Genomic DNA, 18,014 nt, shown 5'->3' with positions numbered 1-18,014 from the left:
CCATGTTGAAGCACTGGGCTTCATCTTAACAGTTTAATGCCATTTTAAGCAGAAGGTTGACATGATCAGAATGGTATTCTCGAAAACTTTCTTTCACAACAGTCCAGAGAAAACTTCATAGCGAGTACTAGAAGGGGCTAGGGTGTCCCCTAGGTATAGGGTGGTGGAACAGGCCTGGCCTAGGAGCCATACACAGGGTTTAATCCTGACTTATGGTATGACTTTGAACAAGCCATTTAACTTCAGTTTCTTCATTTGAAATGAGTCTAATGAAAACCTGTGAGATTGTTGTGAGTACTAAAGGACCTTCTGTTACACTGGCATAAAACAGGCCTTTGCTAGATGATAGCTCCTCTTACTATAATTGTAGTTAAAATCGTACTTCTGGCAATTTGTGCACTGAGACGTTCTTGGGAAAAACCTTCAAGAGTAGTGCAATGAAAAGGATATAGGACTTGAAAACTTGATGTTAATCTTATCCCTGCTGTTTACTTGAGCAAGACTTTTAGCCACATTTTTAGTTTGTATATTTGTAAGATGTGGGCACTGATACGTAGCTCACGTAGTGGTAGGAGAATAGGATACTGTTTGTAAATGTGCTTAGTAGTGGAGGTTGGCACTTGGTAGTTCCTCTCATTTAAAAAAGTCTGTTTAGCATGTTCTGTAATATGTGGCAAAGTATGCATAGTAAAAGGAGTTACAAATCAGCAGTACCACAAAGCACTTGGGAGGAATAGTGATAAAAGGATTGAAAGTAAATTTCTGTAGAGAAGGCCCCTTCTTGAGAATGTATCCTTAGAGATTTTATTCCAATTATATAGCTTTTTACCACTTCTCCCCACCCTCTCTCACACACAGACACACAGACACACACACAGACACACACACACACACACACACACACACACACACACACACACACACACACACACACACACACACACACACACACACACACACACACACACACACTCCCTCACACATGTTAACAGAAATCATGTGGAAAGGATACACTGGTCATTACAGGTTTAGTCTGCTTCCCACTTTCTATGGGTATCTCGTAAGATAAAATTACGGGTCTTTAATATCATACTTGTAGCATTTCATGTATAAAAACCCATGGATGATTCTTCTCTACAGAGCCTCATGAATGTTTGGGTGTTTTAAAATTTTCTTTTATAATTTTGTCTTTTTAATAATAACGTTAAAAAAAATTTAATGACATTGGATGAGCCTGAAATCATAGTGAAGAGATTCTGGTTTTACATTCTGTAAACTGAACAATTCACAGAACCAGGTGGTTACACAGTCAAGAAAAATCTGATTTTAAAATTGACTAGTCACTGAAACAATGTATTTTTGAAGAAAAATAGAAAATGTTTGAGGTATTGTAGAACTAACTGGGCAGTACAGTAAGAGCATTCTCATCATTTTAAAAACAAAACCATTAAAGAGTCAGTGTTTATATGAGTTACAAAAGTCAACAAAATGAGAAATTTCGTTGAAGATGTGATTATTTTCTTTCTTCCTCCCTCCTAAGTTCTTATTCCCTGATGCTGCTTCTGAGAAACCGTTAGATGGGACTTCTTCAACAGACAACAGTAATCCTCCATTAGAGAGTGAAGAATATGTAAGTTAATTAATATTAAAATATTTTATTTTTTTATTTATTAAAAAATTTTAAAAAATATTTGTTTTATTTATTTATTTTTGGCTGCATTGGGTCTTCGCTGCTGCGTGCAGCCTTTCTCTAGTTGTGGCGAGCGGGAACTACTTTTCGTTGCAGTGTGCGGGCTTCTCATTGGGATGGCTTGTCTTGTTGCAGAGCACAGGCTCTAGGTGTGTGGGCTTCTGTAGTTGTGGCACGTGGGCTCAGTAGTTGTGGCTCACAGTCTCTAGAGCGCAGGCCCAGTAGCTGTGGCTCATGGGCTTAGTTGCTCTGCAGCACATGGGATCTTCCTGGACTAGGGCTTGAACCGCTGTCCCCTGTATTGGCAGGCGGATTCTTAACCACTGCACCACCAGGGGAGCCCTAAAATATTTTAAATGCATTGAATTTCTAGGGGTTTTGCTATATTTCTAGCAACTGTCATGAAATCTAGTTCACAACAGTGACTACTGTAAACAGTTTTATAGCTCTGCATCTGTCATTTAAGCTTTCTTTTCTCAATTTATCAAAGACTTGGATGAGGAAAACGTGAACATTTTCTAGCACTCACTATAAAGCTTTCTCTGTTTTGAAATAGGGATCTTTTTATTTTAAAAATCACCTTAGTAAAACTTGAGTGAAGATGATATCATGGCCTTCATTCAGACAATGCCCTACTATAGAATATTGGCATAGATATATATTTTGGGTAGAACTTTTCTGGAAACAGTGAAAAAAATAACAAATATATTGTGCATGGTTATAGGATTGCCTTCATTTTACACTTTTCATAAATCATCAAATTTTGCAGCAGATTCTTCTTTGTATTTCAAAACTGGACAGAGAGTGGAAAATTCTTTAATGAAGTAACATGTAAAATGAAGTAGAATTTTCATGTTTTCCTCTTTCAAGTCTTTGATAAATTGAAAAATGAGAGTTTAAATGACAGGTGTGCAGATATATCAAATTGTTAACAATAGTTATTTTGGGGAAGTGATTTCATGAACTGAGGAGGAAAAGTAGGCTTTACATTTTCAGTTTATACAGTTCTGATTTTATGTTTTTGACTTTGACAAGTGGGTACTCATTTGTAATTAGAAGATTTTTATAACAACACATGAAATTTGGAATATATCTTGAAGATTCCACAGAAGAAATTGAAGGCTATAACTTTAGGCTCACTAAACTATAGCTTCACTTTTTGATACTTACAGAGATCTTGAAAACATGGAGCTGCCTAAGAACAATTTAGGCAATAATGTATTAGACATATGATAAAAGCAGGTTTGGTAGGATAGATTAATTTCAGTATTAAAATCTCTACCTACACAGTTTTTGATTATACATGTAAATATGTTGTTAACAAGTTTTGCTTTGTTTCTGTTTTGTTAAATTTAGAATCTCTACAATCAGTTCAAATCTGCACCATCTGATAGTTTAACATACAAATTGGCTTTGTGTCTTTGTATGATCAATTTCTACCATGGAGGACTGAAAGGAGTGGCACATCTCTGGCAGGAGTTTGTTCTTGAAATGCGTTTCAGATGGGAGAACAACTTTCTGATTCCAGGGTAATAATTTCAGTTTCCAGCTTTAGAGATAGGATTTTTGTTTGTTCGCAAAATTTGACTTTTGACCCATTAATTCTCCTCTTCTAGGAAATCTGCCCTAAGAAAGTGGTAAGAAACTTAGGACACGATTTCTGTTCAGAGGTATTCACTGCAGCAAATTTATAATAGAAAAAAAAAGTTAAACAACCTAAATATCAAACATTAAAGAATGGTTAAATAAATCATGATGTGTCTCTATAATGGAAAGTTTTTTTCCCAAGAATCTCTAATAACATGGAAAGTGGTCACAATATTTGTAGTAAAGTAGAATATAGTGTTATGTATACAGAGTGCTTTCAACTATGCTTTCAATTATGCTGATAGAGAATACTGAAAATATATAGAATATATATAGAAATATGTATAGAAAAATAATTGGAAAGAAATACAACCAGATGTTAACAGTAGTTTTCCCAGGTGTGAATTATGTTTTTATTTTGCTCTTTATACATTTGTGTGTACATTTGTGTTCTAAATCTGTCATGAACATACATTTTTATAGTTGGAGGGAAAAAAACATCTTATAGTTCATAAGTTCAGGTATTAGACATTACCTATAATTTTTGGGTATAATTTATATTGACATTTCATTTAAAGAGTTTAGTTAGCATATATGTTGGTACTGCATAGGTTACTGCCCATTTACCTGTGCTACTCAAACTAAGGGAGGAGAGTCATGATATAAGTAATATAAAGTGGTATTTGATCCAAAAATGTTTACTCTTGGGTCATTTGCCAGCCTCTGCTTAGCTGGATTCTCTCTTGGCTGATTACTGGGAACCTAGTGATTTAGCCTAGGGGCAGTCCAGGCTCCCTTTAGCAAAAGGGAGGTGGAGATCAATGGAATTTATATTGAGAATCCACCATGATTGAGAAATGAATATATAATATAATCTCTTTTGTAAGGCATGAAATACTACATGCTAGCTACTTCCTAGGGTGAATTTCTAGGCTTTAAATTTTTTTCAAGTTTCTGTTAGCTTGAGAGCTATCACTAGTTTGCTGTTACTGTTGGTGAATTATGGACTAGGGGGATAAAATAAATTTTGATCTTTTAATTTTATTTGGTCCATCTCAGTTGCCTTATCTGTAGAAACCTAGTTTTGATTTATCAATGTGGCTAAAATATAAAAAAAGTATAAAATATGAATATCTGAAGCAATTTTACTAAGCTGTTTTTCCCATTACTTTATTTGATAGATTAGCAAGTGGACCCCCAGATCTAAGATGTTGTTTACTGCATCAGAAACTACAGGTAAAGATTTCCCAGTGACAGTATATAAATGTGGTCTTGGTTCAATCGGAGCTTATTCTGATATTAAATGTGATAATGGATTATAGGCTATTCTCATTGTGGTGCTGTAGGTTACTTAAGTCATTGTCATTCACAACAAGGTCCAGGGAAAGGGTGGAGAATGAAAATAAAATATTCAAGTAGTGGATAGATTTTTATTTTACTGTAACTGTCACTGACGGAACGGCTATTTCCTCAGTCCTTGTCCTCCCCGAGGAAAAACTTCAGTCGAGAGACATAGAGCAGTTTTAAGCAGCAGCAGTTTTATTAAGCAAAGCGGAAGTACACTCCTGAGAAAGGATGAGAGCGGGCTGTCTGGAAACCAGAAGCCATCCTGCAGTGGGGATAGGGTTGGTTTTCAGGAAGAAAGTCCCTTCGTGTGTCATTTGACTGACAAGTTGATTGACAGCTTTAGGTTACGTAACTTTTCTCCTTGTGCGCAGGCGCTTAACGCATAAGCACCCAAGTGAAGCCTATGGGCGTGTGGGGAAAACTGTAGTGCTCATTTATTACAAATACGGCAAAATGAGCCCTGGGTTACTTTGAATCACCTTTTAGGTCTTGGTGCTCCTGCGCCAACCTATGCTGGTGGGTTTTATCTAGGTTGGTTGTAATAAGGCTGGAAACTTAGCAGTCCTTGACCACAGAAGGGAGGATCTCTGGGCATGTTCTGATCACCGGTGTCCAGGTTGGGGAGAGAAGGATGACCCTGTCCAGAATGGGGCAGGGACCTGCTTATGTCTGACTAACTGCCTGACAATTCAAATATGAATGTTTTTTCAGATGTTAAATTGTTGTATTGAACGAAAGAAGGCACGTGATGAGGGGAGAAAGACAAGTCCTTCAGATAATGTAACTAATACATATTCAGGGGATGCTGGAAAATCTGGAGACCAGCTGGGGCCAGACAATCTAAAAGATATGGATAAGGAAAAGGGAGAGGTGGGAAAATCATGGGATTCTTGGAGTGACAGTGAGGAAGAATTTTTTGAATGCCTAAGTGATACTGAAGAACTTAAGGGAAATGGACAAGAGAGTGGCAAGAAAGGAGGACCTAAGGAGATGGCAAGTTTAAAGCCAGAAGGACGACTCCATCAGCATGGGAAACTTAATCTGCTACATAATGGAGAACCTCTATATATTCCAGTGACCCAGGTAGGACATGGACTGGTTCTTTAAGTTTTATTTTTTGTTGGTTATATAACTTCATCCTAGTAAGAAATAATTGCTTTGGGTAGAGGCAATTCTTTAAACAGTTCTATGTTCAGAGATCTATAAATTTGACTTTTGGGGCTTTTAGGTCTACTATTTGTACAACTGAGAAATGTTTTGAAGTTTCAGTAGATAGTAGCTCATCATGTATAAGGTGATCTGATAGTTCATCTTAAACTTAGTGGTGGGTACTCAGATGTTTAAAAAAACAAAATCCAAAAATATTGGAAGAACAAAAGTAAAAATTCTTTAATTATATAATTAGTTTTTATCTGTTCTAATATGCAGTTTGAATCCATTTTATACCATTAGGAAGTAGAACAGCAACAACTCAAAACCTAAGGAAGAGCAATAGTTTTTGTTGGGTTTTTTTGCATAGGTAATAAGTGAATACATTTTATTGTGAAAAACTCAACCTAGAAAAAGTAAAAGCCACCACCCACTAATTCCAATTCTAATCTGTAGAAGTAACCACTATTATTGGTTTGGGTTATAATTTCTTACACCTGTTTCTATGCTTTGATGTATGTATGTGTATGCATATGATACATAGTTTTGTGGATTTTTAAAAATGTGTGCATTGGTGTGTAGTTTTTTAACTTAATGTGTCTTGAAGATCTCTTCATGTCATTACATGTGGACCTACTTCATCTCTTTAACTGCTGTGTAATATTCCATGGCATGGAAGAGTGATAAGCTTATTGAACCATTACCCTCTTAATGTACAATGTTATTTGCAGCTTATTGCTATTACAGTGCTACAGTAATGTAGCAGATTCTTGTAGTTTTTCATATATTATCTGTTCACATATGAGTGTTTCTCTAAGGAAGAAATGAGAAATGGAATTTCTAGAAAATCATATATATAAGCTATAAAATTCCTCTTCAAAAGGGCTGCACCTATTTTATACTCTGTCACTGATGAATATAGGAGTAAGAGAATAACATTCTCTCCCCAACTTCCCTTTTACACTTTCTTCCTCCATAAATATGTATTGAGTGTCTAATACATGCCAACCACTGTCCTAGGCCTTAGGATTTTAGTAGCAAACTATATAGTAAGGTTCTTGCACTCACGTTACTTGTATTCATATTTAATTTAATTTTTTAAATTGACATTACCAGTCAAAAAAATTTTTGCCAATACGATGGGCAAAAGTGGTATCTCAGTGTTCTAGATTGTAGTTCCCTGATTTTTGATGAACCTAAGTATCTTTTAATATGTTTATGCCATCCTTTCCTGTGAATTGCATTCCATTTTTCTTTTAGGTTGCTGTCCTATTCTTATTGATTTATATGAGTCCTTCATATATTAGATATAAATCCTCTGTTATATACATTGTGTATGTTTTCTCCTAGTTATTTTTAAAACATTTGTTTACTTATCTATTGAGTTAATTATAACTAAATAAAGTGCACAAATCTTAAGTGTACAGCTTGGTGGGTTTTTTCATATTTAAAAACCCATGTAAAACTAATAGAATGTTATATGTCAATTATATCTCAATAAAAAAATTAACTCAGAAAAATAAAAAATATAAAAATAAAAACTCATGTAACTACCACCCATATCAAGATATAGAAAATTCTCAATATCCTAGAACAGCAATAATCAGTAGAACTTTTTGTGAAGATGGACACGTATATTTTCTGTGTTCTCTAGTACTATAGCCATTATCTGTATGTAGCTATTGAGTGCTTGAAATGTGGCTAGTGCAACTAAGGAACTGAATTTTTAATTTAATCTTTTAAAATTTAAATAGGCAGATGTATTGAGTACTCCCCTCCAGGTAATTCTGTTTTCTAACTTAGCATAGGTTAGTTTTGTCAATTTTTGGATATCATAAATGTAATCATACTTTGCTTGCTCTCTTGTATATGAATGGAATTATGTACTCTTGTGTTGTGCTTTTTTATTTAACAACCGTCTGTGAGATTCATCTATGTCATTATATGAATCAGTATTTATGCATATTGTATTACTTTATAGTATTCTGTTATATGAATGTGCCACTCAGTTCTTATATTGCTTATCCATTCACCTGCTGATGCAATTTGAGTTGTTTACAGTTTGAGCTATTATAAACAAATGAAAATTCTTATGTGTCTTTTGGTGAACATACTCATTTTCTTTTGGATATATTCTTTTTTTTTTTTTTTTTTAAATTTTATTTATTTATTTATTTTTGCTGTGTTGGGTCTTCGTTTCTGTGTGCGGGCTTTCTCTAGTTGCGGGGGCCATTCTTTATCGCGGTGCGGAGGCCTCTCACTATCACGGCCTCTCTAGTTGCGGAGCACAGGCTCCAGACGCGCAGGCTCAGTAGTTGTGGCTCACGGGCCTAGTTGCTCCGCAGCATGTGGGATCTTCCCAGACCAGGGCTCAAACCCGTGTCCCCTGCATTAGCAGGCAGATTCTCAACCACTGCGCCACCAGGGAAGCCCTGGATATATTCTTAAGAGTAGAATTGTTGAGCCCTGTGGTAGCAATATGTTTGAGCTTTAGTAGATATTGCTAAACAGTCTCCCAAAGTGATTGAACTAATTTACATTCCCTCCAACAATGCATAATAATTGTGGTTTATTCCACATAATCTCTTACATTTGATGTGTCAGGGGTCCCAACACCACTCCCAGGTTTGGTGATTTGCTTGGAGGACTCACAGGACTCAGTATATAGTCATGCTCACAGCTGTAACTTAATAGAGCAAAGGGACACAAAGTGAAAGGAAATGGCACATGGGACAAAGTTCAGAGGATATCAAGCACAAGCTTCCAAGAGTCTCCTCGCAGTAGTCACACAAGATGCACTTAACTCCACAACTGATCGTGACCACATGTGAAATGTTATCTACTAGGGAAACTTGTCAGAGGCTCAGTGCTCAGGGTTTTTTTTTTACTGGGGCCTGGTCACAAAGCACCCTCTGCCTAGCATGTGCCAAAATTCCAGACTCCCAGAAGGAAAGCAGGTATTCAGCATAAACCATATTGTTTGCACAAAGAGTTTACACATAGTGAACCATTTTTATCAGTTTGGAGTATGGTGCGACTCTGCCAGGATCCAGGTTCCCAGAAGCCAGCTGAGGGCCAACTTTGCAAACAGGCCTTTCTGAAGATAATAGTCTAAGGCCTGCTATGTTAACTCTTCTCTGCACACTTGATAATTTCAATCATTTTAATTTTTGCCTTTCTGAGGGGTATGTAGTAGTATCTCATGTTTTCACATTTCCCTGATGAATAATGACACTGAACACATTTTCATATATTTATTGCCCACTTGGATATTTTCTTGGTCAAGTGCCTGTTCAAGACCTTTACCTATTTTTTCAAAATTAGTCGTCTTTTTCCCTATTGCTTTGTAGGAATTCTTCATATATTCTGGATATGAGTTCTGAGGTGTATATATCTGTATTTGTCTGTCTGTCTATCTATAACAAATAATTTCTCCTAGTTGGTGGCTTGCCTGTTCACTTTCTTAATGATGCCTTTTGTTGAATAGGCATTTTTAATTTTAATAAGGTCTGATCTACCAATATTTTTCTTATGTGGATACTGCTTTTGTCTCCTGTTAAGAAATTAACTACCCCAAGGTCCTGGAGATACTCTCTTGTGTTTCCTTCTGGAAGCTTTATGGTTTTACCTATCACATTTATGTTTTTGATCCACCTCAAATTGACTGTGTTTGGTGTGTGGAAGAGATTAAGATTCTCTTTTTTCTGTAAGGGTGTACAGTTGTGTTCCAACACCATTATTCAGAAGACCTGCCTTTTCCCACGGAGTGGCAGTGACATCTTTGTTGTAAATCAAGTGATTGTATGTGTGTTGGTCTCTTTCTGGACCATTTATTCTGTTAGTCTCTTTGTTTATCCTTGTGCCAGTAATGTACTGTCCTTATTACTATAGTTTTATAAAAATCTTTCTATCTTGTAGTTTAAATCTTCTAACTTTGTTCTTCAAGATTATCTTGACTCTTCTTTTCCTTTTTATGTAAATTTGGGAAACTGTTTGTCAGTTTCCACACATAAAATAATCCTGCTGGGATTTTAATTCATATTGTATCAAATTAGATTTAGAATTAGCATTGCATTGCATTGGAGAGAATTGATATCTTAACAATATTGAGTCTCGTGACCATGAAATGTCTTTCATTTTATTGAATGTTCCCTTTACTTTCCCTTATCAGTGTTTTTTAGTTTTTAATGTAGAGGTTTTGCATATCTTTTATTAAATTTATGTCAAAATATAATATTTGTAATTTTTCAAATATTGTAAATGGTATTTTTAAATTTCATTTAAAAACATTTTCCCTGATATGTAGAAATAGTTTATTATTGTATATTGACCTTGAATCTAACAACCTTATTACATTCACTTATTGTTTCTAGTATATTTGGAGTTTTCTATACACACAGTCATGTTATCTGTTAATAGACAATTTGAATTTTGATTTTCTGGCCTGTACATTTTTTAATTCTTCTTCATTTCCTATTGTACTGGCTAGGACCTCAGGTACAGTGTTGAACAGTGGACATCCTCCTCTTGTTCCCAGTCTCAGAAGGAAAGCATGTGATAATCTTTGAGTGTATCTGGTGTAGGTATCATTTATCATATGAAGGAAATTTTCTCCTATCCCTAGTTTCTGAGAGTTTTTTTCATGATCAGGTATTGTATTTTATCAAATGTTTGTCTTGCATATTGAGGTAATAAGATAATTGTGAGTTCTAAATGAAATAGTGAGTTTTAAATATGATAAGTGAATGATACCATGTCTAGTCCAAAATAAGTACTCAATTTTTGGCTATTCTTTTTTTTTTAAAATTGGAGTAAAATTGCTTTACAATGTTGTGTTAGTTTCTGCTGTACAATGAAGTGAATCAGCTATATGTATACCTATATCCCCTCCCTCTTGGACCTCCCTCTCACCCTTCAACCCATCCCACCCATCTAGGCCATCACAGAGCACCAAGCTGAGCTCCCTGTGCTGTACACCAGGTTCCCACTAGCTAGCTATTTTACACATGGTAGTGTATATATGTCAAACCTAGTCTCCCAATTTTGTCCCACCCTCCCCTTCCCCCCAACCCCCCCGCCGTGTCCACATGTCTGTTCTCTACATCTACGAATAGGTTCATCTGTACTGTTTTTCTAGATTCCACATATATGCGTTAATATATGGTATTTCTGGCTTACTTCACTCTGTATGACAGACTCTAGGCTATTATTCTTTTTTTTTTTAGGCTATTATTCTTTTGAGGACTTTTTCTTATATAAGACCTAAGAGGCTAGTATCGCTTCTCAGGCTGCAAGGATTGACTTAAAGGTTTTTTAACCAGTTTTCATATTTTGAGATGGGTTGATCCGTTGTAATAATTGTGCAGTGGGATGTTGGGATGATTGCTTGATAATTTTAAACATGGATTCTCTTAACTTTTTTTCCCATGCTTACATTGTTTCTTTGCCAGGTGGCTGTCATTTATGACATTAGTTTTGTTTGTTTGACAGGCCTTGTCTTTTTGCTTCTTTATATTATTTTAAAAGTAATTATATTTTAGATACTTCATCACTAACTGTTAGTACTAGGACAGACTATTCTAATGCTAGAAACCAAGTGTATATTTTTTCAAATTTTGTTGGAGTGCATGCAGTTGGTATTGAGGTCTTGTGGCATAGACTGGGATGTTGGAATCTAGCGGAGCTAGATTTGTAGCCTGGCACCACCCTTATTTTTAGCTAGTATTGCTAGTAGAGGCTATGTTTCCTTTCTGAGCCTTGTTTTTCTCTCTTAAAAAAAAGTTTGCATTTTCTAGAATTTTATATAAATTTTATGTAATTACAGTATGGTTTTTGTGTGTGTGAATTCTTTTAGCATAATTATTTTGAGATTCATATATGTTGTTGTGTGTATCAGTAGTTCATTCATTTTTATTGCTTAGTAGTGTTCCTCAGCATGGATATAGCACAGTTCATCTATTCACTTTTTGATAGACTTTCCAAAAATGGGCATAAGGAAGCTTTTTATCTTGATTGTAGTGACTGCTTCATGGGTATGTAGTTAACAAATGTACCCTTTAAATTACTGTATGTTGATTATACTTCAAAAAATACTGTTTAAAAATTTGTCATATGATCAGTGGTTGACAAGAAGAAAAAAATGAAAGTATTTCTGTCTTGTTCTAATGTATCTTCAGTTTGAAAACCCTGCCTATTTATTTATTTAATAAACAAATATTAAATACTTTAAAAGCCAATAATAGTTTGTATTACTTTGGGTTGTTCAGGGTTAAATTACACATCATATTTAAAGATAATTGGCATGTAAGTGTTCAGTGAAGTTTAATATTTTATGTGCTTTCTTTTTCCAAGTTTTAATTAACAGTACTCCCTATTTTTAATGAACTTGTTGCATATATGTTGGTTTGATTGGGTTAATGAAGAATCAGAGGAAGTTGTTCTGGAAGCTCAAGCTTTATTTTTCTTCAGAATGCTATGTCTTCCTCATTTATTTCAGATGCTTTAGTTTCCACATTCAAATTTGTAATCCAAGTCTGGAATAATTTAAACTTACTTTTCTCTCAACATGCATCTTATGTATTTAGAAATTAATTTTTGTCTTACCTTTAGGTAAATCGGGGCAAATTTTTAATCTGTTTTACTTTCTTTAAAGTTAATCTTATTTGAATTATAACCATTGTATATGTACGTATAGAAAATGTTTGGAATTCAAAATGATCCCAGTTGAAACCATTATAATTTCAGACTTTAGAAATTAGCTTAAAATGTGCTGTTAATCCATTGCCATTTCACCAAAAAGAAAAAGTAAATAATAAGACTGTATATCGGTCCTACTTCTAAGAATTTAAATATACTCCCTTATTCCTTTCATGTAGACTTAGGTCAACCTAAAATTTATGGCTAGGAAAGGCTTAAAAATTTTTCTCAGCATTTTAGAGCAGGGGCTAGAAGAGAAATTTGTAGAGAATCTGTTAAAGCAGGAGTTCTTAGTTAGTGGATTAGATCCAAACTAATAGTTCTCAAAGCCAGCGTTAGATAGATGTCCTAGATTCTCCCTTCAGTTTGCCACTTGAGAGTTTGCCACTTCGATGATGTTGGGCAAGATGCTGTCTCTGCATTCGGTTTCACCACATGTAAAATGCACTGATGACTTCTCAGTGATTAGCGATGAGATCATGTGTATGAGAAAGCTTTGGGCATATTCAGAAATGGTACATATAAGAATGTGTGGCCCTCATGTTCTTTGCTGCTTGTATTCCTCTTGATCAAGTTTTTCACTTACAGTTGGCCAGAGTTCCCAGGTGGGAGGGGTAGTCAGTATCCTTTCAGTATCTCCTCCCTTCCCTCAGGAGGCTAAAGGACAATGAAAAGGAGTTCCTTTTTAATGGGAATAATGAGGGCCTCTGCTCCTGAGTATACTGCTTCATTGGAGATTCATGTTATTTTTGAATCTGAGGAATTTTGATATCATAGGGAAAGTAGAGTAAAAAACTTAAAATACAGCCTAAGTATTTTGTCTCTAATTGCAAGTGTTTATTGAGCTTGTGCCAGGATCTGTTCTTCACAACAGTGAGTCACATAAAGCTGGAGTAATTGCCCAAGGTTATACAGCTGGGATTCAAATACAGGCATGTTGTTTCTAGAGCCCAAACTCTTAACGGGTCTGTCATACTGTCTTACCAATTATTATTCAACCCCAAGTATCAGGGTGAGACTTTGAAAGTGATGCATGTTCATTGTAGAGAAAGCAAAACAAAAGCTCGTATTTCCATAATCCAGAGATAAACTGTTAAAGTAGTTCCTCCCCATTTTTTCCTATATCAAACCATTTCCGTTATTGTACATTCAGATTCTTTCCAATTTTCACACTGTTATAGATAATACTACAGTGATATTTCTAGAAGTGGAATTCTTGGGTCAGAAGGCATGATCATAAATGCTTGCCATGTATTGATTTCCAGATTGTTGTCTGGGAAGATTTATATTCTCTCCAGCACTGTTTGTAAGTGCCCTTGTAGGTTTGTTTCAAAAATGAGAATGATATAAGAAAAAAGTTACTTTCTTTTGTTTGTTGCTGTGTTTTGAATGCCATACCTTTACCATGCTTCTACTTTATTTCTGACAGATATCTGCAAAAATTATTTATCTCTGTGGAAGTGGTTCTCAACTGGGGAGTGTGTTTTGCCTCCCAGGGGTATTTGGCAAGGTCTGGAAACATTTTTGATTGTCATGAGGTGGAGTGGTACTACAGGCAGTAGTGGGCAGAGGCCAGAGATATGCTGCTAAACATCCTACAATGCATAGAACAGGCACCACGACAGTATCCAGTCTAAACTGTCAGTAGTACTGAGGCTAAGAAAACTTGCTTTTATTAAGCTCCTGAAATCTAGAAGGAATCTATTTATTGACAAGACACTTACTTCTGCTAGGTCTTATCCTATTTAGGAATAAAGGAGTTCATGTTTTTCTGGCTTTAACAACAAAGCAGGCAAGATTTGTTTGGTTAGTCTCTGGATTGTTGAGTTCTTCATATTTCAAATATAAAATCTAATGGAATCAATTCTCAGAGAACTTTCCTAAGCCCCCCTGAACAGTTTTGAAATGTTTTCTGTCTCTCTCTTAATGATTCTACAGTTGTATTTTCCTTTAGATTTGCCTTAGCTGCTGTTTTATTTGGGGTTACCATTAAAATATATAATGTCTCTGATTCCCCAAAGTAAAAAACAACTTCTTGTGGGAATTGGTAATTTGAATGTGTTTGGAACATAAACTCAAAGCTACTCCTCCAACATAAAATATAGTTATTTGGGGTTCAATTCTTTTCAGTTTTCTTCTCTTACTAGGTATAATAAAAACCTTGTTGCAACTAATAATGGCATTCATAAAAATATCTTAGGACTTCATTTCTTTGTCATTAATAGGCAGGAAGATGTTCAGTGCATCCAGTTCCTCTCTTACCTATGGTCAAGGAAACATGAAAATCTTATCTGTTGGCTGGCGGGGCGGGGTGGGGGGCAGTGCACTGACAGTCATACTTATTCTTCTTGTTACTTTTTCATGTAGGTTCCAGAAAACTTGCAAATTTCTCTGAATTCTTTTAAATACATATCTTGTGACTGCTATAGCTGAAATAATTGTTGTCTTTGTTCTATTTTTATAGTTCTGCTTTCTCTAAAAAAAGCTATTCACGAGCTTTGTCCTTTTGTGCTTCGCAGGAACCAGCACCTATGACAGAAGATCTGCTAGAAGAGCAGTCGGAGGTTCTAGCTAAATTGGGTACATCGGCAGAAGGGGCTCACCTCCGAGCACGCATGCAGAGTGCCTGTCTGCTCTCAGATATGGAGTCTTTTAAGGTGGGTCACGTTATCAGAGCTCGGGAGTCTATTTTGAGCTATTCTGGGATGAAGCTGTGAAAGTCACTCTGTAAAGTGGTGTAAAGGCCTGCATGTCTTTTTTTTTTATTAAATGTTTAAATTTCATTCGTAGTTACAACAGCCTACCTCCATCCCCTAAAGGTCATAGTCAAACTTGCTTCTTGAGTTTAAAAAAGAAAAGAACAATCTTTTTTAAAAGATTCTATATTTTTAAAATAAATTTATTTTATTTATTTTTGGCTGCATTGGTTGGGTCTTTGTTGCTACACGTGGGCTTTCTCTGGTTGCTGTGAGCGGGGGCTACTCTTTGATGTGGTGCATGGGCTTCTCATTGCGGTGGCTTCTCTTGTGGCAGAGCACGGGCTCTAGGCATGTGGGCTTTAGTAGTTGTGGCGTGCGGGCTCTAGAGCGCAGGCTCAGTAGTTGTGGTGCCCGGGCTTAGTTGCTCTGCAGCATGTGGGATCTTCCCAGACCAGGGCTCAAACCCGTGTCCCCTGCATTGGCAGGCGGATTCTTAACCACTGCATCACCAGGGAAGTCTGAAAAGAATAATCTTTGAATAATGGTTGGAAGTTGAGAACTGAATCATTTCTATATGAGGATTGGGAAGTTTTCTTCCTTTAGGTATGTTCAGTCAATTTAATGCAAGGTTTTTAGAAATCCTTAGGATTTAACATAGGCTGCTTCATTCAGCAAACCTTTGGTTACCTGCTTTGTGACAGACACTGTGATTAGGTAATTAAGAAGTACAATGTTTATCCTCAGTTACAGTCTATTGAGGTTGTGGGAGGAGATATGTAAATAATTACTATGTGATGAGTTCTCTTAGGAGAGCAAGGTCAAAAAGGTGACTGACTGTACTGAGTGGAGGTCATGGAAAATTTTTCAGAAGCATCACAGTTTAGGATGAATAGGCATTTGCTACCTGGAGAAGAATATTTTAGGCTTAGATACAGGCCTGTATCTAGAACACAAAGGATTCAGAGAATGGTTACACTTAGCTTATTAATTTAAAAACCAAGTGATGAAGAAAGTCTTTCTGGATCATTTATTTTTGAAAGCAGAGGCAAATCCATGTACATTAAAAAAAAAAAATGGGTAGCTCAGTTGGCCACAGGGCTTCCTTTTCCTATTATTGATACTCTGAACTGTCTCCCATGCCCAGACTTTCTTCCTTAACCTACTGCTACCTGTGATGGCCTCCATTTTTTCATTCCACAGCTCCTACTCAGTCCTGTTTTTGTGCTAGGTAGGCCAGCCTGAGTTTGATATTTCAACATAAACACCCCGTGAAAACCTATGCTACTTTCATCTTCCCTGCTAGCAGAGAGTGACAATAAAAGGGAGTCTTTTTATTCCCTGCTTGTTTCCCCCACCTTTCCTAAAAGAAGAAATCTTCAGTAAACCTCTCAAGAGCTGCATGTTTTCCATAGGGATTAGAAAGACACAGAAAATCTTTGAGTTCTATTCCGCTGTGAGGCAAGAAAAAGAGATGTGTTTTAAAGCAGATAGTTGGTACAGTGGATAAAGAGAAGCCAATTGGCTCTCAGGGTATGTGTTAAATCAAAAAGTTAGAGGAGGGAATTGGCTTAGGGTGTGTGTGCACAGTAGGAAGTACTGGCCTCCATAGCAGCTATTTTTTTTACCTGACCTTTAGCTGCCTTCATATTCATCTGTCCCTCTTCTGCTGCAGTGTCCTTGTAGAAGCATGTACAGGAGGAAATTCCAAATTGGAGCTGTAAAAGCTCTTCCCCATAGAAACCTTTGCTCCTCAAGGTGCTATATAATTCCTTTAACACGGTGCTTCAGCAAAACTGTGGTTCGTTAGACTCTTTTGGACTAACCTGGGTAATGTAAAAATCTCTTCAATAACATTGTTTTAACCAGAAAATAGATTATATGACAAATAACCAACTTACACATCTGCCCATATGTGGGAATCAGATAATATATTTAAGGAAATACGTAGTCATGCTAAAATAGGTATGGTTGCCTTTCCCTTTTTGTATAGGGATGACTTGGTATTAGGGGCCATGGGAGAGTCCCCAGAGCTTTGCATAAATGCTGATAGGTACATGAGGCACCTACACTGCACAGTTCCAGAAGGACAAGGCCTGTTCTCGAGCATGCCCTTGGAGTATATACCTGTAAGAGTAGAAAGAAGATCAGCCATAGCTGAAGTGAGTCTTGAGCCTCTCCTAGTAGCGCTATGTTCTGTCTGGTATAATAAAGACAACCAGAAGGAAGAATTCTGGTGTGAACTGTCTTTCTTTAACCCATTCTGTAGTACAAGAGTTCAGTCTTGTTTTCTTTTTCAGGTTCATTCTCTTCGCTCAAGGCCTATCTCTCTAGTTTCCTGAGATGTTTTCATGAGGGTGTGGTGTTGCCTGGTTAATATCCAGTCTTAGTACATGAATCCTGAATCATGCAGTAATCTTGACCCATTGCAGTTCACAGCAGTTTTTTGTTGCTGTGATGCCATAGCCCTTAGAAGTTTATGTTGTTGGCTGTCAGTTAAGAACCCTCCTAATTTCTCATCCCTTTGGGGATTTCCTAATATTGGTGGGGATGATTATACTGGCAGCCAGTAAGCTCAATAAGGAGAAGTTGGTAGTTTTGCTCTTCAAATTTAAGACTAACCATTCTCATCATGTTGGTTTTCATTTTGGTGTGAGGTTAATTTAATTTAAAAAGAAAGAAAATGACCATAATGCTTAACACTTTTTAGTAATGCTTACATCACTTACTGTTTCAGGCAATTAAATATAGTACTCATAGCAGGATGAATATGTTGTGGTAGAGAATTATAACCAAAAAGGTATGTGTTTAACATGTGTACACATATCTTTTGAATATTAAGGGGATGA

At 36.2% G+C, this 18,014-nt stretch overlaps 1 protein-coding gene across 6 annotated transcripts in view; it reads left to right on the top strand.

Moving 5' to 3' along the window:
- The window catches only part of RAB3GAP1 (RAB3 GTPase activating protein catalytic subunit 1), a 125,404-nt gene that overhangs the window by 86,945 nt on the left and 20,445 nt on the right, over nucleotides 1-18,014 (top strand). For 5 of the 6 annotated variants that reach the window (XM_060152988.1, XM_060152987.1, XM_060152985.1 and 2 more), the window contains 5 exons: nucleotides 1,541-1,630; nucleotides 3,047-3,219; nucleotides 4,459-4,513; nucleotides 5,336-5,707; nucleotides 14,989-15,126. In XM_060152988.1, coding sequence (XP_060008971.1) covers nucleotides 1,541-1,630; nucleotides 3,047-3,219; nucleotides 4,459-4,513; nucleotides 5,336-5,707; nucleotides 14,989-15,126 — 828 coding nt within the window. The remainder of the gene's footprint in view (nucleotides 1-1,540; nucleotides 1,631-3,046; nucleotides 3,220-4,458; nucleotides 4,514-5,335; nucleotides 5,708-14,988; nucleotides 15,127-18,014) is intronic. The other variant, XM_060152989.1, reaches the window with a different exon arrangement.

The sequence above is a fragment of the Lagenorhynchus albirostris genome, chromosome 6, assembly GCF_949774975.1.
Source record: "Lagenorhynchus albirostris chromosome 6, mLagAlb1.1, whole genome shotgun sequence".
In the NCBI taxonomy this organism is placed as follows: Eukaryota; Metazoa; Chordata; class Mammalia; order Artiodactyla; family Delphinidae; genus Lagenorhynchus; species Lagenorhynchus albirostris.
This window is presented reverse-complemented; position numbering and strand designations above follow the sequence as displayed.